The 21,844-nt window shown below is 40.4% G+C and overlaps 1 protein-coding gene across 3 annotated transcripts in view; it reads right to left on the minus strand.

The window, feature by feature from the left end:
- Positions 1–21,844, minus strand: part of spire1b (spire-type actin nucleation factor 1b) — a 106,361-nt gene that overhangs the window by 59,717 nt on the left and 24,800 nt on the right. For all 3 annotated transcript variants that reach the window (XM_061916508.1, XM_061916506.1, XM_061916507.1), the window contains exon 3: positions 5,319–5,549. In XM_061916508.1, the coding sequence (XP_061772492.1) occupies positions 5,319–5,549 (231 nt within the window). The remainder of the gene's footprint in view (positions 1–5,318; positions 5,550–21,844) is intronic.

Below are 21,844 nucleotides of genomic sequence, written 5' to 3' on the forward strand. Positions count from 1 at the left end.
GTAACACATATAGATGTCTTTCTTTCACAAAGACAAGAATATAAGTTGGTGTATTACCTGATTCTGATGACTTGCATTGATTGGAATCAGACAGTAATGATGATAACGCCCACATTTTCAAATGGAGGAGAAAAAAAGTTGTCCTTTCTGTACAATACCACATGAAAGTGGTTGGTTTTTGGCATCTAATTCATCCAGCTTCCATACACTTTACAAGAAAAACATTGGCGGCAAATTCCGTAGCTTGCTTGATTGACATTCACGGCACCCGAGGGTCTTGTGAGATGACGCTGGCTGCTGCCAGTTCATTATTATGAAAAAATGACAGAGAGGAAGGCGAGAAACACTTTTTATTTCAACAGACTTTCGCGCCGTCCCTTCCGTCAAAACTCTAAAGGCCGACTGCACATTTCCTATCTTCACAATAAAAGCCCTGCTTCATGCTGCCTGCGCTAACAAAATAAGAGTCTTGGAAAGCTGGCGTGCACAAGTGATGTGCACGCCAGCTTTCTGAGGGATCGCTTGTGCACGCCAGTTTTCCGAGACTCTGTATTTAGTTAGCGCAGGCAGCATGAAGCAGGGCTTTTATTGTGAAGATAGGAAATGTGCAGTCGGCCTTTAGAGTTTTGACGGAAGGTACGGCGCGAGAGTCTGTTGAAATAAAAAGTGTTTCTCGCCTTCCTCTCGGTCATTTTTAATAATAATGATCTTGCAGCAGCCAGCGTCATCTCACAAGACCCTCCGGTACCGTGAATGTCATTTAAGTGACGTCTTGGTGAAGATTGATGATCACTAATTTTTAGGTCTATTTTTTTTAAAAGCCTGGCTGGAGATCGACTGACACACCCCCCGCGGTCGACTGGTAGCTCGCGATCGACGTAATGGGCACCCCTGCTCTAACCACTAGAACAGGGGTCGGCAGCCCAAAATGTTGAACGAGCCATATTGGACCAAAAAACAATAAAATAAATCTGTCTGGAGTCACAAAAAATGTAAGGCCTTATATAAGTGTTCAAATGAAGGTAACACATGATGTAAGTGTCTATGTTAGCTATATTAGACTACTATCAAAATGACTGTGTCGCAGGCTGATGCAAATCTTTGTTGACAGAAATGTTGAAATGTAATAATTATTCTACACCTTTCTACAACATTGAAAAAACATTACTAAAACGGAGGCTTTTCACAGGGTGTGATAACTCCTGGAAATGACTGGCTTAGAGTGGCCAAGGGTAAAGACGAGTGTGTCCATGTTAAAAGCAACGGAAACTACAAATAAAATGAATTGATTAACGTGGACCCCCGACTTAAACAAGTTGAAAAACGTATTCGGGTGTTACCATTTAGTGGTCAATTGTACGGATTATGTACTGAACTGTGCAATCTACTAATAAAAGTTTAAATCGATCAAAGCTCAAATATACCTGAAATATGAGGCATAATGATACATAATGTACATATAGCTAGCATAAATAGCATGTTAGTATTGATTAGCTTGCAGTCATGCACTGACCAAATATGTGTGATTAGCACTCCACACAAGTCAATAACATCACCAAAGCTCACATTTGTGGATTCACACACAGCAAAAAATGTTTGATGGACAAATAGAGACGAAGAAGGAATGGCATAAAATACGTCTGTCTGTGGCAGCATCAAGGAAAGTTGTACATGTAAACAAACTACGGTGCGTTCAAGGACTGCCGAAATCAGGACAAAATGGCGTTCACCACTCTCATCAGTGAAGCATGTTTAATGTAAAGTGGGATTTCTAACAATTAGGAAGGCTTGTGTCATGTTTGTCCTCCGACAGAAACCATATTAAAACAAAAAAAAAATATTTTTTTTCCTTATCTTTTTCTAACCGGGATCTTCAGCTCTCACTGGATCGGTTCGCAGCCGAGTGTGAAGCGACCGGAATGAGAATCAGCACCTCCAAGTCCGAGTCCATGGTTCTCGCCCGGAAAAGGGTAGAATGCCATCTCCGGGTTGGGGAGGAGACCCTGCCCCAAGTGGAGGAGTTCAAGTACCTAGGAGTCTTGTTCACGAGTGGGGGAAGAGTGGATCGTGAGATCGACAGGCGGATCGGTGCGGCCTCTTCAGTAATGCGGACGTTGTACCGATCCGTTGTGGTGAAGAAGGAGCTGAGCCGGAAGGCAAAGCTCTCAATTTACCGGTCGATCTACGTTCCCATCCTCACCTATGGTCATGAGCTTTGGGTCATGACCGAAAGGATAAGATCACGGGTACAAGCGGCCCAAATGAGTTTCCTCCGCCGTGTGGCGGGGCTCTCCCTTAGAGATAGGGTGAGAAGCTCTGCCATCCGGGAGGAACTCAAAGTAAAGCCGCTGCTCCTCCACATCGAGAGGAGCCAGATGAGGTGGTTCGGGCCTCTGGTCAGGATGCCACCCAAACGCCTCCCTAGGGAGGTGTTTAGGGCACGCCCAACCGGTAGGAGGCCACGGGGAAGACCCAGGACACGTTGGGAAGACTATGTCTCCCGGCTGGCCTGGGAACGCCTCGGGATCCCCCGGGAAGAGCTAGACGAAGTGGCTGGGGAGAGGGAAGTCTGGGCTTCCCTGCTTAGGTTGTTGCCCCCGCGACCCGACCTCAGATAAGCGGAAGAAGATGGATGGATGGATGGATGGATGGATGGATCTTTTTCCATTTTCATACATTTTTGAAAAAGCTCCAGGGAGCTACTAGGGCGGCGGTAAAGAGCCGAATGTGGCTCGGAAGCCACGCGTTGCCGACCCCTGAGTTAGAACAACATCCATCACCATAATGATACCCAAGCTGCTATGTGGGGAGTCACATGGCACAGATTGAAATCATTGAATAATTGCTTAATTGGGTCATTAGGTAATTAAAATTCCATCCATCCATCCATACATTTTCTACCGCTTGTGCCTTTTGGGATGGCGGGGGGTGCTGGAGCCTATCTCAGCTGCATTCGGGCGGAGGGGGGTGGGGGGTTAAACCCTGGAAAGGTCACCACCTCATCACAGGGCCGTAATTAAAATTGTAATTAAATAAATAAACATGTGATTAAATGTCTCATTAATTACCTTAAAGGGGTCATTATATTATTTTATTTTCAAAATGTTAAACACTTCCTTGTGGTCTACATAACATGTAATGGTGTTTTTTTGATAAAATTTTGGCAAAGATTAAGTTTTACAGACCATCTTCCATACATCCATCCATTTTTTAACGCTTGTCCCTTTTGGGGTACAGACCATCTTCAAGCCGCTTTTTGACCATCCTTTCAGGATCTGCCATTTTGTGGTCGTGACTCCACTTCGGCTGTGACTTCTCTCCGTCAGCATTATTGTATTTTTTTAGTACGTCCATAACGAATCTACTGAAAGTTATATGAACCATAACTTACTTGAGTGTGAATCATCCATCCATCCATTTTCTACCGCTTATTCCCTTTTGGGGTAGCGTGGGCCCAGGCGCCTATCTCAGCTACAATCGGGCGGAAGGCGGGGAACACCGTGAATCATAACTGATTTAATTATTTATAAAGAGATCTGTTGTAATTCATTGATGTTGCAGTCGGAATAGAATAGAATGGAATAGAATAGAATAGAATAGAATAGAATATTGTGCAAAATGAGGACGGAAGTGAACAAATGTGCTCGTAATCGCTAAGAATTGGAAAAGGGGTAGGATTAAATAAGCTTTGCTTCTTCCTACTCTTTGTCAAACATGTTGTAAATAATATGATGTATCACTGTGTAACTGAATAAAGTTCTAAATAAAGTTAAATAAAAAAGACATAAGATAGAACTATACGTTACTTTCTATTAGAAATAGCAACAACAACGGAGGATGCATGTGCACGTACGAGCCAGTCTGCCCTACAACAAGAGGATAGAGAAAAAGAAGGAACCAAATGACTACAGCAGTGGTCCCCAAACTACGGCCCTCGGCCCGCCAGCAGACCTGCATCCGGTCCGCGGAAAGTCCCAAGTTAAAAAAAACCCAACAAAAACCCTCCATCCATTTTCTACCGCTTATTCCCTTTCTGGGTCGCGGGGGGCGCTGGCGCCTATCTCAGCTACAATTGGGCGGAAGGCGGGGTACACCCTGGACAAGTCGCCACCTCATCGCAGGGCCAACACAGATAGACAGACAACATTCACACTCACATTCACACACTAGGGACCATTTAGTGTTGCCAATCAACCTATCCCCAGGTGCATGTCTTTGGAAGTGGGAGGAAGCCGGAGTACCCGGAGGGAACCCACGCATTCACGGGGAGAACATGCAAAATCCACACAGAAAGATCCCGAGCCTGCATTTGAACCCAGGACTGCAGGAACTTCGTATTGTGAGGCAGACGCACTAACCCCTCTGCCACCGTGAAGCCCCCAACAAAAACAAAAAATCTATTTTCTACCACTTGTTACTCTCGGGGTCTTCTAGCCATTCAGGCAAATCATGTGGTCTAAAAATGCATTTTCCCATCGATAATGTGAACTCGCCCTCTTTCAGTCAATTAGTGTGCGAGGAATATATATATGTATATATATATATATATATATATATATATACACATATATATATATATATATATATATATATATATACACACATATATACATACATACGTACACACACACACACACACACACACACACACACACACACACACACACACACACACACACACACACACACACACACACACACACACACACAAAGCCCAGCCCACGGCCAAATATTTTTAACACAATCCGGTCCCCGAGTCAAAAAGTTTGGGGCCGATTGGACTACAGTATCGGACTACAATGGCAGACTCGCGACCAAATATGGAGATATCCGCTGACATCACCCATTGGGAAAACGTCACAAATAAGGCAAATTTTAAACGGCTTGTTTGGAGGAAGTATAAAGGAAGGCAAGATTGTTTTACAAATATCTCCACAATGGTTTGATTTCGAATTTTCGGGACTTATGCAGATCTCAAATACACAAAAACAGGTACCAACAGGTAAGAAAAGTTGGTTTTGCTTAATAGGTCCCCTTTAATGTAAAATTACATTAATTTTATTAAATTTTATCATTAATTATCAAAATATTTTATTATTATCTAATTGAGACATGTATTAACACAATGCATTTATTTCCAATTTCTTCCGCCCGATTGTAGCTGAGATAGGCGCCAGCGCCCCCCGCGACCCCGAAAGGGAATAAGCAGTAGAAAATGGATGGATGGAAGTAATTATCCGAGTATATTTTTATCTATTGCCTTCTTCTCAAATTGACACTCCAAAAGCTTCCACCACACTCCTTTTATTGTTGCATACCTTGAGGATACCTCTGTAGCCATGAAGGCTAGAAATGTTGTCAGGGTGGTCATCCGCGTCATCTTCTTCCTCGGTTGCCTCGTAGCCTTCATCGGGGCAGACATCGCTCTCCACTATGTTGGTCATCATGTCAATGAGCTGCTCCAGAGGAGGACTCAGTTCCCTCTCCTCGTTCTCTTTCAGCCCGTAGTCCAGAGCTTTGTAGACCATGATACCAAGAGACTCAATCACCTGCAAGAACACAGAGAAAGAAGCCCACAGCTTAAAATAAAAACAGTACATTTCTATCCAATCAACACATTACTCTCCTTTGACATATTTCTGAAGGCGTCACAATGAGTCACGTAGCCCTCATCAGCACAATATTGAAATAAATTATTGAAACTGTACGATTTTCCAGCCTATTTAATAGCCTACATCAGGGGTGTCCAAACTTTTTCTGCAGGCGAGCTACTTTTCAATTGACCAACTCGAGGGGATCTACCTCATTTATATATATCATTTATATTTATTTATTTATGAAAGAGACATTTTTGTAAACAAGTTAAATGTGTTTAATGATAAGACAAGCATGTGTAACACATATAGATGTCTTTCTTTCACAAAGACAAGAATATAAGTTGGTGTATTACCTGATTCTGATGACTTGCATTGATTGGAATCAGACAGTAATGATGATAACGCCCACATTTTCAAATGGAGGAGAAAAAAAGTTGTCCTTTCTGTACAATACCACATGAAAGTGGTTGGTTTTTGGCATCTAATTCATCCAGCTTCCATAGACTTTACAAGAAAAACATTGGCGGCAAATTCCGTAGCTTGCTTGATTGACATTCACGGCACCCGAGGGTCTTGTGAGATGACGCTGGCTGCTGCCAGTTCATTATTATGAAAAAATGACAGAGAGGAAGGCGAGAAACACTTTTTATTTCAACAGACTTTCGCGTCGTCCCTTCCGTCAAAACTCTCAAGGCCGACTGCACATTTCCTATCTTCACAATAAAAGCCCTGCTTCATGCTGCCTGCGCTAACAAAATAAGAGTCTCGGAAAGCTGGCGTGCACAAGTGATGTGCACGCCAGCTTTCTGAGGGATCGCTTGTGCACGCCAGTTTTCCGAGACTCTGTATTTAGTTAGCGCAGGCAGCATGAAGCAGGGCTTTTATTGTGAAGATAGGAAATGTGCAGTCGGCCTTTAGAGTTTTGACGGAAGGTACGGCGCGAGAGTCTGTTGAAATAAAAAGTGTTTCTCGCCTTCCTCTCGGTCATATTTTAATAATAATGATCTTGCAGCAGCCAGCGTCATCTCACAAGACCCTCCGGTACCGTGAATGTCATTTAAGTGATGTCTTGGTGAAGATTGATGATCACTCATTTTTAGGTCTATTTTTTTTAAAAGCCTGGCTGGAGATCGACTGACACACCCCCCGCGGTCGACTGGTAGCTCGCGATCGACGTAATGGGCACCCCTGGCCTACATCAAGGGTGTCCAAACTTTTTCCACCAAGGGCTGCAGACTGAAAAATCAAAGTATGCGGGGGCCATTTTGATATTTTTCCTTTTTAAAAGCAATACAATAGTTTTTGTTTTTTTTACCTTTATGGTTTTCCTCAAGTTTAGTCTTCGGTTTCCGGAAGGGTCTAAGTCATTAAAATGTTAGAAATAAGTCATAAATTATAATTTTTTTCATTTAATGCTTGAATCTCGAGATCAACTGATCTGTCGTTATAACATTTTTTTAAATTTAGTTTTTTATGTTTATGGCCTTTATGTCAAAACCCTTATTTATATGGCAAACACACAAACTATGCAACATTTTCCCCCAAAACGTTTCAAAGTGGAATATTTGACGTGAAGTAAATGGAACCCTAAATAGGTCAATAATTCATAGCAATAAAAAAAGAATAAGTGTTGAAAATAAGCCAAATGTATATTCATATTTTTTTACTTTTAACGCTTAAGTCTGTAGATCTCTTGATTATAAGATTTTATAATTTTTTTCATACTTTTTTGTTTGTTTGATGCCCTTTTTGTGAAAGAAAACTTTGTTTCGCACAAAATATGAAACATTATCCCTCCAAAATATTTAAAAGTGAAATTCTTCCAGTGAAGTAATTGGAGCCCTGCGATGAGGTGGCGACTTGTCCAGGGTGTACCCCGCCTTCCGCCCGATTGTAGCTGAGATAGGCGCCAGCACCCCCCGCAACCCCAAAAGGGAAGAAGCGGTAGATAATGGATGGATGGATGAAGTAATTGGAGCCTTCAGCCGGTCAATAACAGTCCGCATGGCAGCTTTGTGTTATTAGTGTCAACACTGCAACTTTTTCTTGTTACATGTCACTGTTTACTCTTTTATTACACTATTTTATATTTAAAATTTCTATTATAGTATTTTTTCAAATGGGCCGGGGGCCATTAACAAATTAGCTGGGGGCCACAAATGGCCCTCAGGCTGCACTTTGGACACGCCTGGCCTACATGCACACAGCAATGTTAAGCTACACTGTTGTGAAAAGATTACACAGCAGCAATATTTGGATGTATTTTTTCCCCACAACATTTCTTCATTTAAAACAAAGTGTACTTAAGTAACAAAAACTGTTTTCTATTAATCATCTCAAGTCATGCATGAAACTCCACAAGGCCAATGACCCCGACTCCAAGCCCGCCTTGAAATATTACATAAATGCACTCATACTTGCATATTTGCACTGCTGCCGTCACATATTTTTGCACAATCAACTCTAGGTCATGGGATTTGGTGTTATTGTCTTGTGTTCTGCTATTGTGATGGCACATTAATAAGATTGTAAAGCAGTCAGTATTTTTGTTCTTTGTTTTTCTTGTTTGACAACACTATAACAAAGGTTCTAGTTGAAATATGTTATTCATTTATCATGTTACCATCTCTATTCTTCTATTTGACATGTATTCTATTATTTGATTGATGCATTATACGTGTTGTATGTGTCTACACGTTATATACGGGTCTGTCAGATTTGTATTCCTCTATTTACTTCACATCTGTTATGTATATATAAGCGTGTGTGTATGTGTATTTTCTAACCTATTTAATAAAAACAACAACTAATTGTTAACTTTTTTCCCCTATTTTTCTGCATCACTGCATTATAAGCTTTTGCTCCCCATTCTCTATAATGTTATTCCTCTCATATAACATTTTTGGTCACACTTATAATACCAAATTAAATTGCTTCCGAGGTCGGTAAGCATAACCAAAATTATTCCGTACATAAATGATCAATGATAAATGGGTTGTACTTGTATAGCGCTTTTCTACCTTCAAGGTACTCAAAGCGCTTTGACACTACTTCCACATTTACCCACTCACACATTCACACACTGATGGAGGGAGCTGCCATGCAAGGCGCTAACCAGCACCCATCAGGAGCAAGGGTGAAGTGTCTTGCTCAGGACACAAAGGACGTGACGAGGTTGGTACTAAGTGGGGATTAAACTAGGAACCTTTTGGGTTGCGCACCGCCACTCTCCCGCTGTGCAACGCCGTCCCACATTAGGCGGACCAGGTTATAAGGCGCACTGTCGAGTTTTGAGAGAGAAAAAAATTATTTTAAGTGCGCCTTATAGTCCGGAAAATAATAAATAATAAATAAATGGGTTGTACTTGGATAGCGCTTTTCTACCTTCAAGGTACTCAAAGCGCTTTGACACTACTTCCACATTTACCCATTCACACACACATTCACACACTGATGGAAGGAGCTGCCATGCAAGGCGCTAACCAGCACCCATCAGGAGCAAGGGTGAAGTGTCTTGCTCAGGACACAAAGGACGTGACTAGGTTGGTTCTAGGTGGGATTTGAACCAGTGACCCTCGGGTTGCGCACGGCCACTCTCCCACTGCGCCACGCCGTCCCAAAATATGGTAAATGGCATCATATTAAATGCTGTCGGAGTGGGTGTACAATACACACTATGACTGACAAAGAGTTCAAACTCGCATACCACTTGTCCTCATTAGGGTCTCGGGTAAGGTGACGGTGCATACCATTGCTAATCCCTTAAATTTATACGGCTTCATTTGCCTCTGTTCAGCATGTTTGTACCATATGAATGTGGAACCGGAGAGTCACGGCTGATAAAACCCGCAATGCCAAGTACAGCTCAGGCAAAGTAGAAGAGTGAGAAATCACACAGGGGATTAATCTGCTTGCCTGAGCACTGAGAAAAGAAAGAGAGGGAGAGAGAGAGAGAGAGAGAGAGAGAGAGAGAGAGAGAGCAGCAGGCCGGACTGCACGAATAAGTGATCTAAAGTGGCAGCATGGATGAATGAGGGAAGAAGGGAAGAATGGAGGTAAAAAGAGATGATTTAGGAGGTGGGGGTGGAACAAAGAAATGAATGAGTAGATACGAATGATGAGAGAGGTCAGAAAGGTAGAGAATTCCAACGTGTAGTTTTCCTTTGTATCTCCATCCGTGCATTAGAGCTGAGGATCTTCAGGGGGTATGGCTGAGTGCCACTTCCTAGTTAGAGCCTAAGTCCTCACCAAACATATGTACAGAAACTATTAAAAAATATCCCAAAATCCCTGCTATGAACTCGGGCTGTGCAGAACGCTGACAGGTATGAATTATGTTGCTTTGCCCGACGGAGAACATTTTCAAGGTTATTTTTCCAAGCCGCACATTTCTACAAAATGTAAACTATTATTTTCTTGTTTAGAAGCAAGATTGCAATTCTCTGGGCAAAGAAATCACATCGTTACAGAATATTATTTTCATAACCATGAGACTCTTTATTAAAGACGTTTCCTGTGGTCTTTTTGTTATTCTGGATCTTATACCATAAACCAGTGGTTCTCGACCTTTTTTCAGTGATGTACCCCCTGTCATCAGTTTCTGATTTATCAAATTGTAAAACAGTGCAAAATATTGCTCATTTGTAGTGGTCTTTCTTGAACTATAGGTAAAAAAAGATATGAAAATAACTAGGGGGGGGGGGGGTTGCCCACATATGTGGTCCTCTCCAAGGTTCTCATAGTCATCATTGTCACCGACGTCCCACTGGGTGTGAGTTTTCCTTGCCCTTATGTGGGCCTACCGAGGATGTCGTAGTGGTTTGTGTTGTGGTTTGTGCAGCCCTTTGAGACACTAGTGATTTAGAGCTATATAAATGAATATTGATAATTGATTGAACTAAAAACTTGTTGAAAAATAAACAAATGATTCAATCATAAATAAAGATTTCTACACATAAAAGTAATCATCAACTTAAAGTGCCCTCTTTGGGGATTGTAATAGAGATCCATCTGGATTCATGAACTTAATTCTAAACATTTCTTCACAAAAAAATTAATCTTTAAAATCAATATTTATGGAACATGTCCACAAAAAAATCTAGCTGTCAACACTGAATATTGCATTGTTGTATTTCTTTTCACAGTTTATGAACTTACATTCATATTTTGTTGAAGTATTATTCAATAAATATATTTATAAAGGATGTTTGAATTGTTGTTATTTTTATAATATTTTTGAAAAATCTCACGTACCCCTTGGCATACCTTCAAGTACCCCCAGGGGTACGCGTACCCCCATTCTCAACCTTTTTTCAGTGATGTACCCCCTGTGAACATTTTTTTTAATTCAAGTACCCCCTAATCAGAGCAAAGCATTTTTGGTTGAAAAAAAGAGATAAAGAAGTAAAATACTGCACTATGTCATCAGTTTCTGATTTATTAAATTGTATAACAGTGTGAAATATTGCTCATTTGTAGTGGTCTTTCTTCAACTATTTAGAAAAAAAGATACAAAAATAACTAAAAACTTGTTGAAAAATAAACAAGTGATTCAATTATAAAGATTTCTACACATAGAAGTAATCATCAACTTAAAGTGCCCTCTTTGGGGATTGTAATAGAGATCCATCCGGATTCATCAACTTAATTCTAAACATTTTTCACAAAAAAAGAAATCTTTAACATCAATATTTATGGAACATGTCCACAAAAAATCTAGCTGGCAACACTGAATATTGCATTGTTGCATTTTTTTTCCAGAGTTTATGAACTTACATTCATATTTTGTTGAGGTATTATTCAATAAATATATTTATAAAGGATTTTTGAATTGTTGCTATTTTTAGAATATTTTTGAAAAATCTCACGTACCCCTTGGCATACCTTCAAGTACCCCCATTTGAGAACCACTGCCATAAACAAGGGCGTCGCACCAAATTCTGGGCTAAGCATACACAAGACTCCTTAAGGGGCCCCCACCACACCCTCCTAAACTCTAACATGCACTAAAAAAGTAATTGTTGCATTATTTGGTCAAAACTAGCTTTGCAAAACTCATGTAAAAACCTTAATTAGATTTTTGACTTGAAAAGATGGGAATAACATTCTGAGAACATTTGTTTTTTTTTTAAATTATTTTGAAAGATGTTTTTTTTGTGTGTTTTTTACAAAAGATGCCGAACATGTAATATAAAGAGGCCAGAATATACATTTAAATATTCATATACACTTCAATATGATTACAAATATGTCAAGTTTGGTGAAAATAGAGATGAGCTTATACCAGTATTACCCAGAGATGATCATCACTGGGTAATACAGTATAAATCATAATAATATATCATTATTATCATCATCATATATTGTTATTAGTGCATTATCTGGGGTTTAGGCCTCCCCCTATCTTTAATAATGAATGCCGCTCCTTTTGGTAACTTTAATCAAGGGTCCTTGAACGCACCACAGTTAGGTGCACTGAAATGCAAATGTGAAATGTGTACATAACTTTCTCCTTTGCTGTCACTGATAAATGTGTTATATTTTGACCTTTCTTCTATCACCTCATCCTTGTTCCAAAATGTTGGTGCTGTGAAAGAACGCTATGAAGGTGATCTTTGATGACGTTATGATGGTGTTCGAGGGCGAGGTTTGCCACTATTTAAGTGAAACGAACCATATAGTATTTTTGTAGGGGGTATGGGTAGACTTAGATATGCTTAATTTAACATTAGAACATTTGACATTGTTCAAAATAAGGTTATAATTATTTTATCTTAACATTTATATCTATGTTACAACTTCTATTTTTAAATGACAGAAAATAATATTCAAACCTCCCCACTTTCCCTTCATGTTTGACGCCCCTGGCCATAGCCATAGTGCAAAATCCCGGAAGTACAGTTGATGAGTGAGTTTATAAAAAGAAATGAAAGACAAACTAATCCATCACAGTGTTTTTCAACCACTGTGCCGCGGCACACTACTGTGCTGTGAGACGCAGTCTGGTGTGCCGTGCGAGATTATCTAGTTTCACAAATTTGGGTTAAAAATATTTTTTGCAAACCAGTAATTATAGTCTGCAAATGATGTGTTGTTGTTGAGTGGTCGGTGCTGTCTAAAGCTCGGGAGAGTAACCGTGTATCAGTAGGTGGCAGCAGGTAGATAATTGATTTGTAGATGTCGGAGGCAGCGTGCAGGTAAAAAGGTGTCTTATGCTTAAACCAAAAATAAGCAAAAGGCGAGTGCCCTTAAAAAAAGGCATTGAAGCTTAGGGAAGGCTTTGAAGAACGAAACTAAGAATGAACTGGCTACAAAGTAAACAAAAACAGAATGCTGGACGACAGCAAAGACTTACTCTGGAGCAAAGATATCCGAACATGACATGACAATGAACAATGTCCCCACAAAGAAGGACAAAAACAATAAAATATTCTTAATTGCGAAAATAAAGTAGATGCGGGAAATATTGCTAAAGGAAGACATGAAACTGCTACAGTTTCGGGGCGGTTTAGCTCGGTTGGTAGAGTGGCCGGGCCAGCAACTTGTGGGTTGCAGGTTCGATTCTCGCTTCCGCCATCCTAGTCACTGCCGTTGTGTCCTTGGGCAAGACACTTCACCCACCTGCTCCCAGTGCCACCCACACTGGTTTACATGTAACTTAGATACTGGGTGTCACTATGTAAAGCGCTTTCAGTCACCAGAGAAAAAGCGCTATATAAATATAATTCACTTAACTTCACTTCACACAGGAAAATACCAAATAAAGAGAAAAAGCCACCAAAATAGGAGCGCAAGACAAAAACTAAAACACTACACACAGGAAAACAGCAAACAACTCAAAATAAGTCAGGGCGTGATGTGACAGGTGGTGACAGTCCACCTACTTTGAGACAAGAGCTATAGTGATGCATGCTTGGTTATGCTTTAAACTCATATCCAACAATTGCGACAACAACTTTTATCGTCAACTGAGTTTCGTTTTTTAATGATTTCTGCTGGTGGTGTGCCTCCGGATTTTTTCAACGCAAAAAATGTGCCTCGGCTCAAAAAAGGTTGAAAAACACTGATCTATCAAGTCTATCGCTCATTCCAAAATACATTCACGAAAATAATAAAGACAAGTCAAGGGAAAAGTCAATAAATACTTGCGATCGCTTCTCCCACCAGCTGATGAATGATAGTATGGCGAGTGTTAGCTGTCATGGCAGTGTTTGTTTGTGTAAGTAAAACTAAAATTAAAAAATCTATTTCATTGTGTCCAAATGGTAACTTTTTTAGCTTTTTCAAGTACAAGTAAAGAATTTATTTTAAGCATGTTTTTTTTTTCATTTGTTCGAAAAATAAATTTGGAAAATCCCATTTAAGTTCCATTTTAAAAGAGAATAAGTTATAGTTCACTTGATTCTGACAATGAACCTTCCTCGTGAGGCATCTGAACATGAAGGCTGACCAACCATGCATATCAGCCTCCTTGAATTGGTTCCCAGGCTTCCAAGCAACCAAGCATAATGATGGGCTGAAGAGGAAATGAAGAAGGGGTAATGCTGGCAAAAGTAGGGATGTTCCGATCAAGGTTTTATGATGCCGATACCGATCCTCCATGAGTGAGATTGGCCGATACAATGCTGATACTGATCACATCTATCAACTGTTTTTTATTTAGCCATTATTCAACCAGGTAAAATCCCATTGAGATCAAAGATCTCTTTTCCAAGAGAGACCTTACCAAGAGGGCAGCAGCAAGGTTACATTAAAAACAGTAAACAACACATAAAACATCAACTTTACAACACTAAAACTTGCTCACATTATACAAGTGCATTCAGACAAGGTAGACTGCAATCCTTTCACAGAAGCTTTAAACTCATTCAATGTAAGAAGGGTTCGAAGTTGAATATTCGATTGTAGGTTATTCCAAGCCCAAACCTAAATGCTTTCTTGGCCGGTTCAGTTCTTACTTCGGAGACGACAAATTGCAGAACATTCATTGAACGAACATTTTGACTTCCTTGCTTTCTTTGTTAAAAGACAAGATAGATAAGATGGAGTGATACCCAGAACTGTGCATTTTTTAATTTACTTAAAGTGAGTGCTGTTGACAGTTGAACAATATCAACACAATATTTAAATGTGTTACTTGTTGTTTTTTTCCTCTGAAATACGTAGAAATACTCAATTACCAAAATAATCGATAGCTGCAGCCTTACATATCTCTTACGACAGGGGTGCCCATTACGTCGATCGCGAGCTACCAGTCGACCGCGGGGGGTGTGTCGGTCGATCTCCAGCCAGGCTTTTAAAAAAAATAGACCTAAAAACTAGTGATCATCAATCTTCACCAAGACGTCACTTAAATGACATTCACGGTACCGGAGGGTCTTGTGAGATGACGCTGGCTGCTGCAAGATCATTATTATGAAAATATGACCGAGAGGAAGGCGAGAAACACTTTTTATTTCAACAGACTCTCGCGCCGTACCTTCCGTCAAAACTCTAAAGGCCGACTGCACATTTCCTATCTTCACAATAAAAGCCCTGCTTCATGCTGCCTGCGCTAACTAAATACAGAGTCTCGGAAAACTGGCGTGCACAAGCGATCCCTCAGAAAGCTGGCGTGCACATCACTTGTGCACGCCAGCTTTCCGAGACTCTTATTTTGTTAGCGCAGGCAGCATGAAGCAGGGCTTTTATTGTGAAGATAGGAAATGTGCAGTCGGCCTTTAAAGTTTTGACGGAATGGACGGCGCGAAAGTCTGTTGAAATAAAAAGTGTTTCTCGCCTTCCTCTCAGTCATTTTTTCATAATAATGAACTGGCAGCAGCCAGCGTCATCTCACAAGACCCTCGGGTGCCGTGAATGTCAATCAAGCAAGCTACGGATTTTTGCCGCCAATGTTTTTCTTGTAAAGTGTATGGAAGCTGGATGAATTAGATGCCAAAAACCAACCACTTTCATGTGGTACTGTACAGAAAGGACAACTTTTTTTCTCCTCCATTTGAAAATGTGGGCGTTATCATCATTACTGTCTGATTCCAATCAATGCAAGTCATCAGAATCAGGTATTACACCAACTTATATTCTTGTCTTCGTGAAAGAAAGACATCTATATGTGTTACACATGCTTGTATTATCATTAAACACATTTAACTTGTTTACAAAAATGTCTCTTTCATAAATAAATAAATATAAATGATATATATAAATGAGGTAGATCCCCTCGAGTTGGTCAATTGAAAAGTAGCTCGCCTGCAGAAAAAGTGTGGGCACCCCTGTCTTACGACTTCATGGTAATAGACACTTTTTTTTAAAGTTGTTTACAAATATTTCATTCATTTTATTCATCATGAGACAGAATAAGGAGAAGTATTTGCCTCAGGCAAATTGTTCAAGGAGATTATTTTCTAAGAATAATCACATGCCTGACTGCAGTGCTTCGATAGCTGACAGTCATAAGACGAGCATGTCTACTTCTGCTTGCGGAAAACACCTAACCTTATATCAAGATATCTAGAAAAACGTACACGTTTGGCTTGCACAGTATAGACCAGGGGTCACCAACCTTTTTGAAACCATGAGCTACTTCTTGGGTACTGATTAATGCGAAGGGCTACTAGTTTGATACACACTTAAATAAATTGCCAGAAATAGCCAATTTGCTCAATTTACCTTTAATAAATAAATCTATATAGTATATAAAAAAAAATGGGTATTTATGTCTGTCATTCCGTCGTACATTTTTTTTCCTTTTACGGAAGGTTTTTTGTAGAGAATAAATGATGAAAAAAACACTTCATTGAACGGTTTAAAAGAGGAGAAAACACGGAAAAAAAAGAAAATTACATTTTGAAACAAGGTTTGTCTTCAATTTCGACTCTTTAAAATTCAGAATTCAACCGAAAAATACGAAGAGAAAAACTAGCTAATTCGAAACTTTTTGAAAACATTTAAAAAATAATTTATGGAACATCATTAGTAATTTTTCCTGATTAAGATTAATTTTAGAATTTTGATGACATGTTTTAAATAGGTTAAAATCCAATATGCACTTTGTTAGAATATATAACAAATTGGACCAAGTTATATTTCTAACAAAGACAAATCATTATTTCTTCTAGATTTTCCAGAGCAAAAATGTTAAAAGTAATTTAAAAGACTTTGAAATAAGATTTAAATTTGATTCTAGAGATTTTCTAGATTTGCCAGGATAATTTTTTTGATTTTTAATCATAATAAGTTTGAAGAAATATTTCACAAATATTCTTTGTCGAAAAAACAGAAGCTAAAATGAAGAATTAAATTAAAATGTAAAAAATAAATGTACTTGAACAATGATTTAAATTGTCAGGAAAGAAGAGGAAAGAATTTAAAAGGTAAAAAGGTATGTGTTTAAAAATCCTAAAATCATTTTTAAGGTGGTATTTTTCCTCTAAAATTGTCTTTCTGAAAGTTATGAGAAGCAAAGTAAAAAAAAATGATAATAATTTATTTAAACAAGTGAAGTCTTTAAAATATTTTCTTGGATTTTCAAATTCTATTTGAGTTTTGTCTCTCTTAGAATTAAAAATGTCGAGCAAAGCGAGACCAGCTTGCTAGTAAATAAATACATGTTTAAAAATAGAGGCAGCTCACTGGTAAGTGCTGCTATTTGAGCATTTTTTAGAACAGGCCAGCGGGCTACCCATCTGGTCCTTACGGGCTACCTGGTGCCCGTGGGCACCGCGTTGGTGACCCCTGGTATAGACAATATATGATATAAATCACATGAATCTGGCCAACCACAGAGCTTTTACTACAATGGTTTTATCGTGATAATGCATGCTGATGACACATTAGAGCTGTGTCCAGTAAATTGGACAGCGACCGGCAAATGAAGGCGTCCTTAGAGCACTGTAGCATGAGAGCTACCATGAATTGATTAACGTGGACCCCGACTAATACAAGTTGAAAAACTTATTGGGGTGTTACCATTTAGTGGTCAATTGTACACTGCAAAAAGTGAAATCTAAGTAAGATGAAATATCTCAAATTAGGGTGACATTTGCTTATTTTCTGTCCGATAAGATCATTCTTCTCACTAAGCAGATTTGAGTGTTTTACTTGTTTTAAGGGTTTAGGTCCTAAATGATCTCAGTAAGATATGACAGCTTGTAGCTGAGATTTGATGACCTATATTGAGTAAAACATGCTTGAAACTATTTTTGTCCAAATGTCCAAAACACATCCAGCAATGGTGCATAGGAAGGCGTCAAAAGTCCCAATTTTGTCCAAAATACTTCCCCGGGTTCCAGTTCCATGGGTCCCGCCGCCGGCCGCAGAGGTCCCAGGATGCAAAAAATGTCCAAAATGCACCCGGCAAAGTCCCACGGGAAGTGGGAGAGAAAAGTGAGAAAAGTCCCCAAAATGTTCAAAATACCGACCCAGGTTCGAGTCCCACAAGTCCTGCTGCTGGCCGTGCAAGTCCCAGGATGCCCAAAATGTCCATAACACACCCAGCCGAGGCCCACGGGGAGAGGGGATAAAAGTTGGAAAAGTCTGCAAAAGTTCCGAAAATTTTCAAAATACCTACCCTGGTTCGAGTACCACATGGATTTTTGAACATTTTACCGACTTTTCTCACTTTTTTTCCCCGCTGGGTGTGTTTTGGACACTTTGGGCATCCTGACCGGCGGTGGGACTCGTAGGACTAGAACCTGGGTCGGTATTTTGATCATTTTTGGGACTTTTCTCACTTTTCTCTCCCACTTCCCGTGGGACTTTGCCGGGTGCGTTTTGGACATTTTTTGCCTCCTGGGACCTCTGCGGCCGGCGGCGGAACTCATGGAACTGGAACCCGGGGAAGTATTTTGGACAAAATTGGGACTTTTGACACCTTCCTGTGCACCATTGCTGGATATGTTTTGGACATTTGGACAAAAATAGTTTCAAGCATGTTTTACTCAATATAGGTCGTCAAATCTCAGCTACAAGCTGTCATATCTTACTCAGATCATTTAGGACCTAAACCCTTAAAACAAGTAAAACACTCTTACATAAAATCTGCTTAGTGAGAAGAATGATTCAAAATCCATGTGGGACTAGAACCTGGGTAGGTATTTTGAACATTTTTGGGACTTTTGCCGACTTTTCCAACTTTTACCCCCCCTCCCCGTGGGACTAGGCTGGGTGTGTTATGGACATTTTGGGCATCCCGGGACTTGGGCGGCCGGCGGTGGGACTGGTTGGACTCGAACCTGGGTCGGTATTTTGAACATGTTTGGGACTTTTGCCAACTTTTCCAACTTTTAACCCCTCCTCCCTGTGGGACTAGGCTGGGTGTGTTATGGACATTTTGGGTATCCCGGGACTTATTTTTAGGCATTTTTGGGTTCATTGAGGTCAGCTAATTTTACTTGTTTTTGAAAGTCTTGAAAAGCCAAATGTTCTTGTTCTATTGGCAGATACTTTTGCTTAAATCAAATAAGATACCCCTCAACTTTGTATTTTTATTTTTCTTGTTTTTGAACACTGACTTTTTGCAGTTTACGGAATATGTACTGTACTGTGCAATCTACGAATAAAAGTTTCAATCAATCAATCAATCAATCAGCTAGTGGCTAATGTCCCTCAACAGTGCAAAGCTGCTTTTAAGTCAGCAATTCTCGCCTCCATGGCGCCAAACTATATTTCTTACAAGTACCATTATTATTGAAGGACGAGGAACAGCTAAACAGGTTTCACGACAACCGTAGAAGCAGTCCATGTGTCAGAGTAAGCTGAGCCCGTCCTGGGCTGGATGGTGTTTATTTTATTTGGGTTTTGTTTTTTTACATCAGCGCAGGTAAAGTAAAGTCCATCCATCCATCCATTTACTACCGCTTGTCCCTGTGAGGCACATTGAATAAGAAGATAACACAATTAAACTGACATTGTAGGAGCCTAAATGCTGCTTAAGTTCATTTACAATTTATGGAAGGTGCTTTATGTTAACTCAGACAAAAGGGGACTATTTACTTTATTTGCATAATACAACAATTTATTTATTGAATGCTTAGAGAAATTATAAGGCTCACTTTATTTGTAATTATTACATTTGTCTAAATAATATGATGACATAACTGTTGTAATTGCATACCGTATTTGCTTGAATTGCCGCCGGGGCGCTAATTAATTTAAAGCCTCTTATCACTCCTGCGTTTACCAAAGGCATGCAGTAAAAGTAAGCATGCGCTAATTATTTTAAAACCTCTTCTCACTATGGCACTTACCAAAGGTATGCAGTAAAAAATTAGTGTGATGTAAGCTTGAACCTTAAATCCTACTGAATAGCTCTTAATCTTCTTCGCTTTATGCGATTTCAAATTACCAGTATTGAAATCAGCCTCCTCCATTTTGAAAATGATGACAGGGGAAGTGTCACTCGTGACGTCACGAGTTTGACCCGGCAGTAATTCAAGGCAGGCGCATACTACGTATATGCCCTGCGGCAATTCAAAGAAATACGGTATATGGCGGAAGGATCTCTGGTAAAGGCGTTTTTGACGCAAGGTGTTATGGGTAATGGCAGTCAGGTGCGGTGAAATCGAGCCACATAGTTTTTTGACCTCACTCTTACTTTTTCTTACTCTTCGTTACTGTAACAAACTAGCTTCATTTTGCCATTTATTTGTTCCCACATCGTTATTGTTTTACGTTTTTGAAGTTGATAAGTAAACTATACAAAACGGAGTTTTGTTTTGTTGTTGCCGCAGCAAGGGAGCACGAGAAAGTACAGGCGCGTCAAGCTAAGGCTTCATTAGGAATCTATAGTTTAGTCAAAAACCCTCTTACCACACAGGTGCTTCCGTCATATGTGCAATTAAAACAGTTACGTCATCAAATTATTTAGACAAATGTAATAATTACAAATAAAGTGAGCCTAATAATTTTTCTAAGCATTCAACATATACATTTTCGTATTATGCAAATAAAGTAAATAGTCCACTTTTGACTGAGTAAACATAAAGCACCTTCCATGAAATGTCTCTCCATCGCCATCTCCATCTTCTTCCGCTTATCCGAGGTCAGGTCGCGGGGGCAGCAGCCTAAGCAGGGAAGCCCAGACTTTCCTCTCCCCAGCCACTTCGTCCAGCTCTTCCCGGGGGATCCCGAGGCGTTCCCAGGCCAGCCGGGAGACATAGTCTTCCCAACGTGTCCTGGGTCTTCCCCGTGGCCTCCTACCGGTTGGACGTGCCCTAAACACCTCCCTAGGGAGGCGTTCGGGTGGCATCCTGACCAGATGCCCGAACCACCTCATCTGGCTCCTCTCGATGTGAAGGAGCAGCGGCTTTACTTTGAGTTCCTCCCGGATGGCAGAGCTTCTCACCCTATCTCTAAGGGAGAGTCCCGCCACACGGCGGAGGAAACTCATTTGGGCCGCTTGTACCCGTGATCTTATCCTTTCGGTCATGACCCAAAGCTCATGACCATAGGTGAGGATGGGAACATAGATCGACCGGTAAATTGAGAGCTTTGCCTTCCGGCTCAGCTCCTTCTTCACCGCAACAGATCGGTACAACGTCCGCATTACTGAAGACGCCGCACCGATCCGCCTGTCGATCTCACAATCCACTCTTCCCCCACTCGTGAACAAGACTCGTAGGTACTTGAACTCCTCCTTCCATGAAATGTAAATTACTTAAACAGCATTTAGGCTCCTACAGTACCGGCCCCTAATTGTTATCAAAGTTCTTGAAATAATTACTTAAACGTGTTAACACAAATTATAAAAATATGTGGACAGAGACTAAATCCATCCATCCATGCATTTTCTACCACTTATTCCCTTCAAAGTTGCGGGGGGCGCTTGAGCCTATCTCAGATACAATCGGGCGGAAGGCGGCGTACACTCTGGACAAGTTGCCACCTCATCGCAGGGCCAACACAGATGGACAGACAGCATTACCAGTCACATTCACACACTAGGGCCAATTTGGTGTTGCCAATCAACCTATCCCCAGGTGCATGTCTTTGGAGGTGGGAGGAAGCCAGAGTACCCGGATGGAACCCACGCAGTCACGGGGAGAACATGCAAACCCCACACGGACAGATCCCGAGTGCAGGATCGAACCCAGGGCCTTCGTATTGTGAGGCAGACACACTAATTTTAATTCCGTCTTGTCGATGGGTGGGGACAAGTTCGGAATGTATTCAATCACAACTCTTTAAAGTACCAGTATGGTGGAAACACAAACTGCTTGTAGGTAAAAACTATTATCATATATATCTGATGT

This window comes from Nerophis ophidion, linkage group LG11, assembly GCF_033978795.1.
Source record: "Nerophis ophidion isolate RoL-2023_Sa linkage group LG11, RoL_Noph_v1.0, whole genome shotgun sequence".
Lineage (NCBI taxonomy): Eukaryota > Metazoa > Chordata > Actinopteri > Syngnathiformes > Syngnathidae > Nerophis > Nerophis ophidion.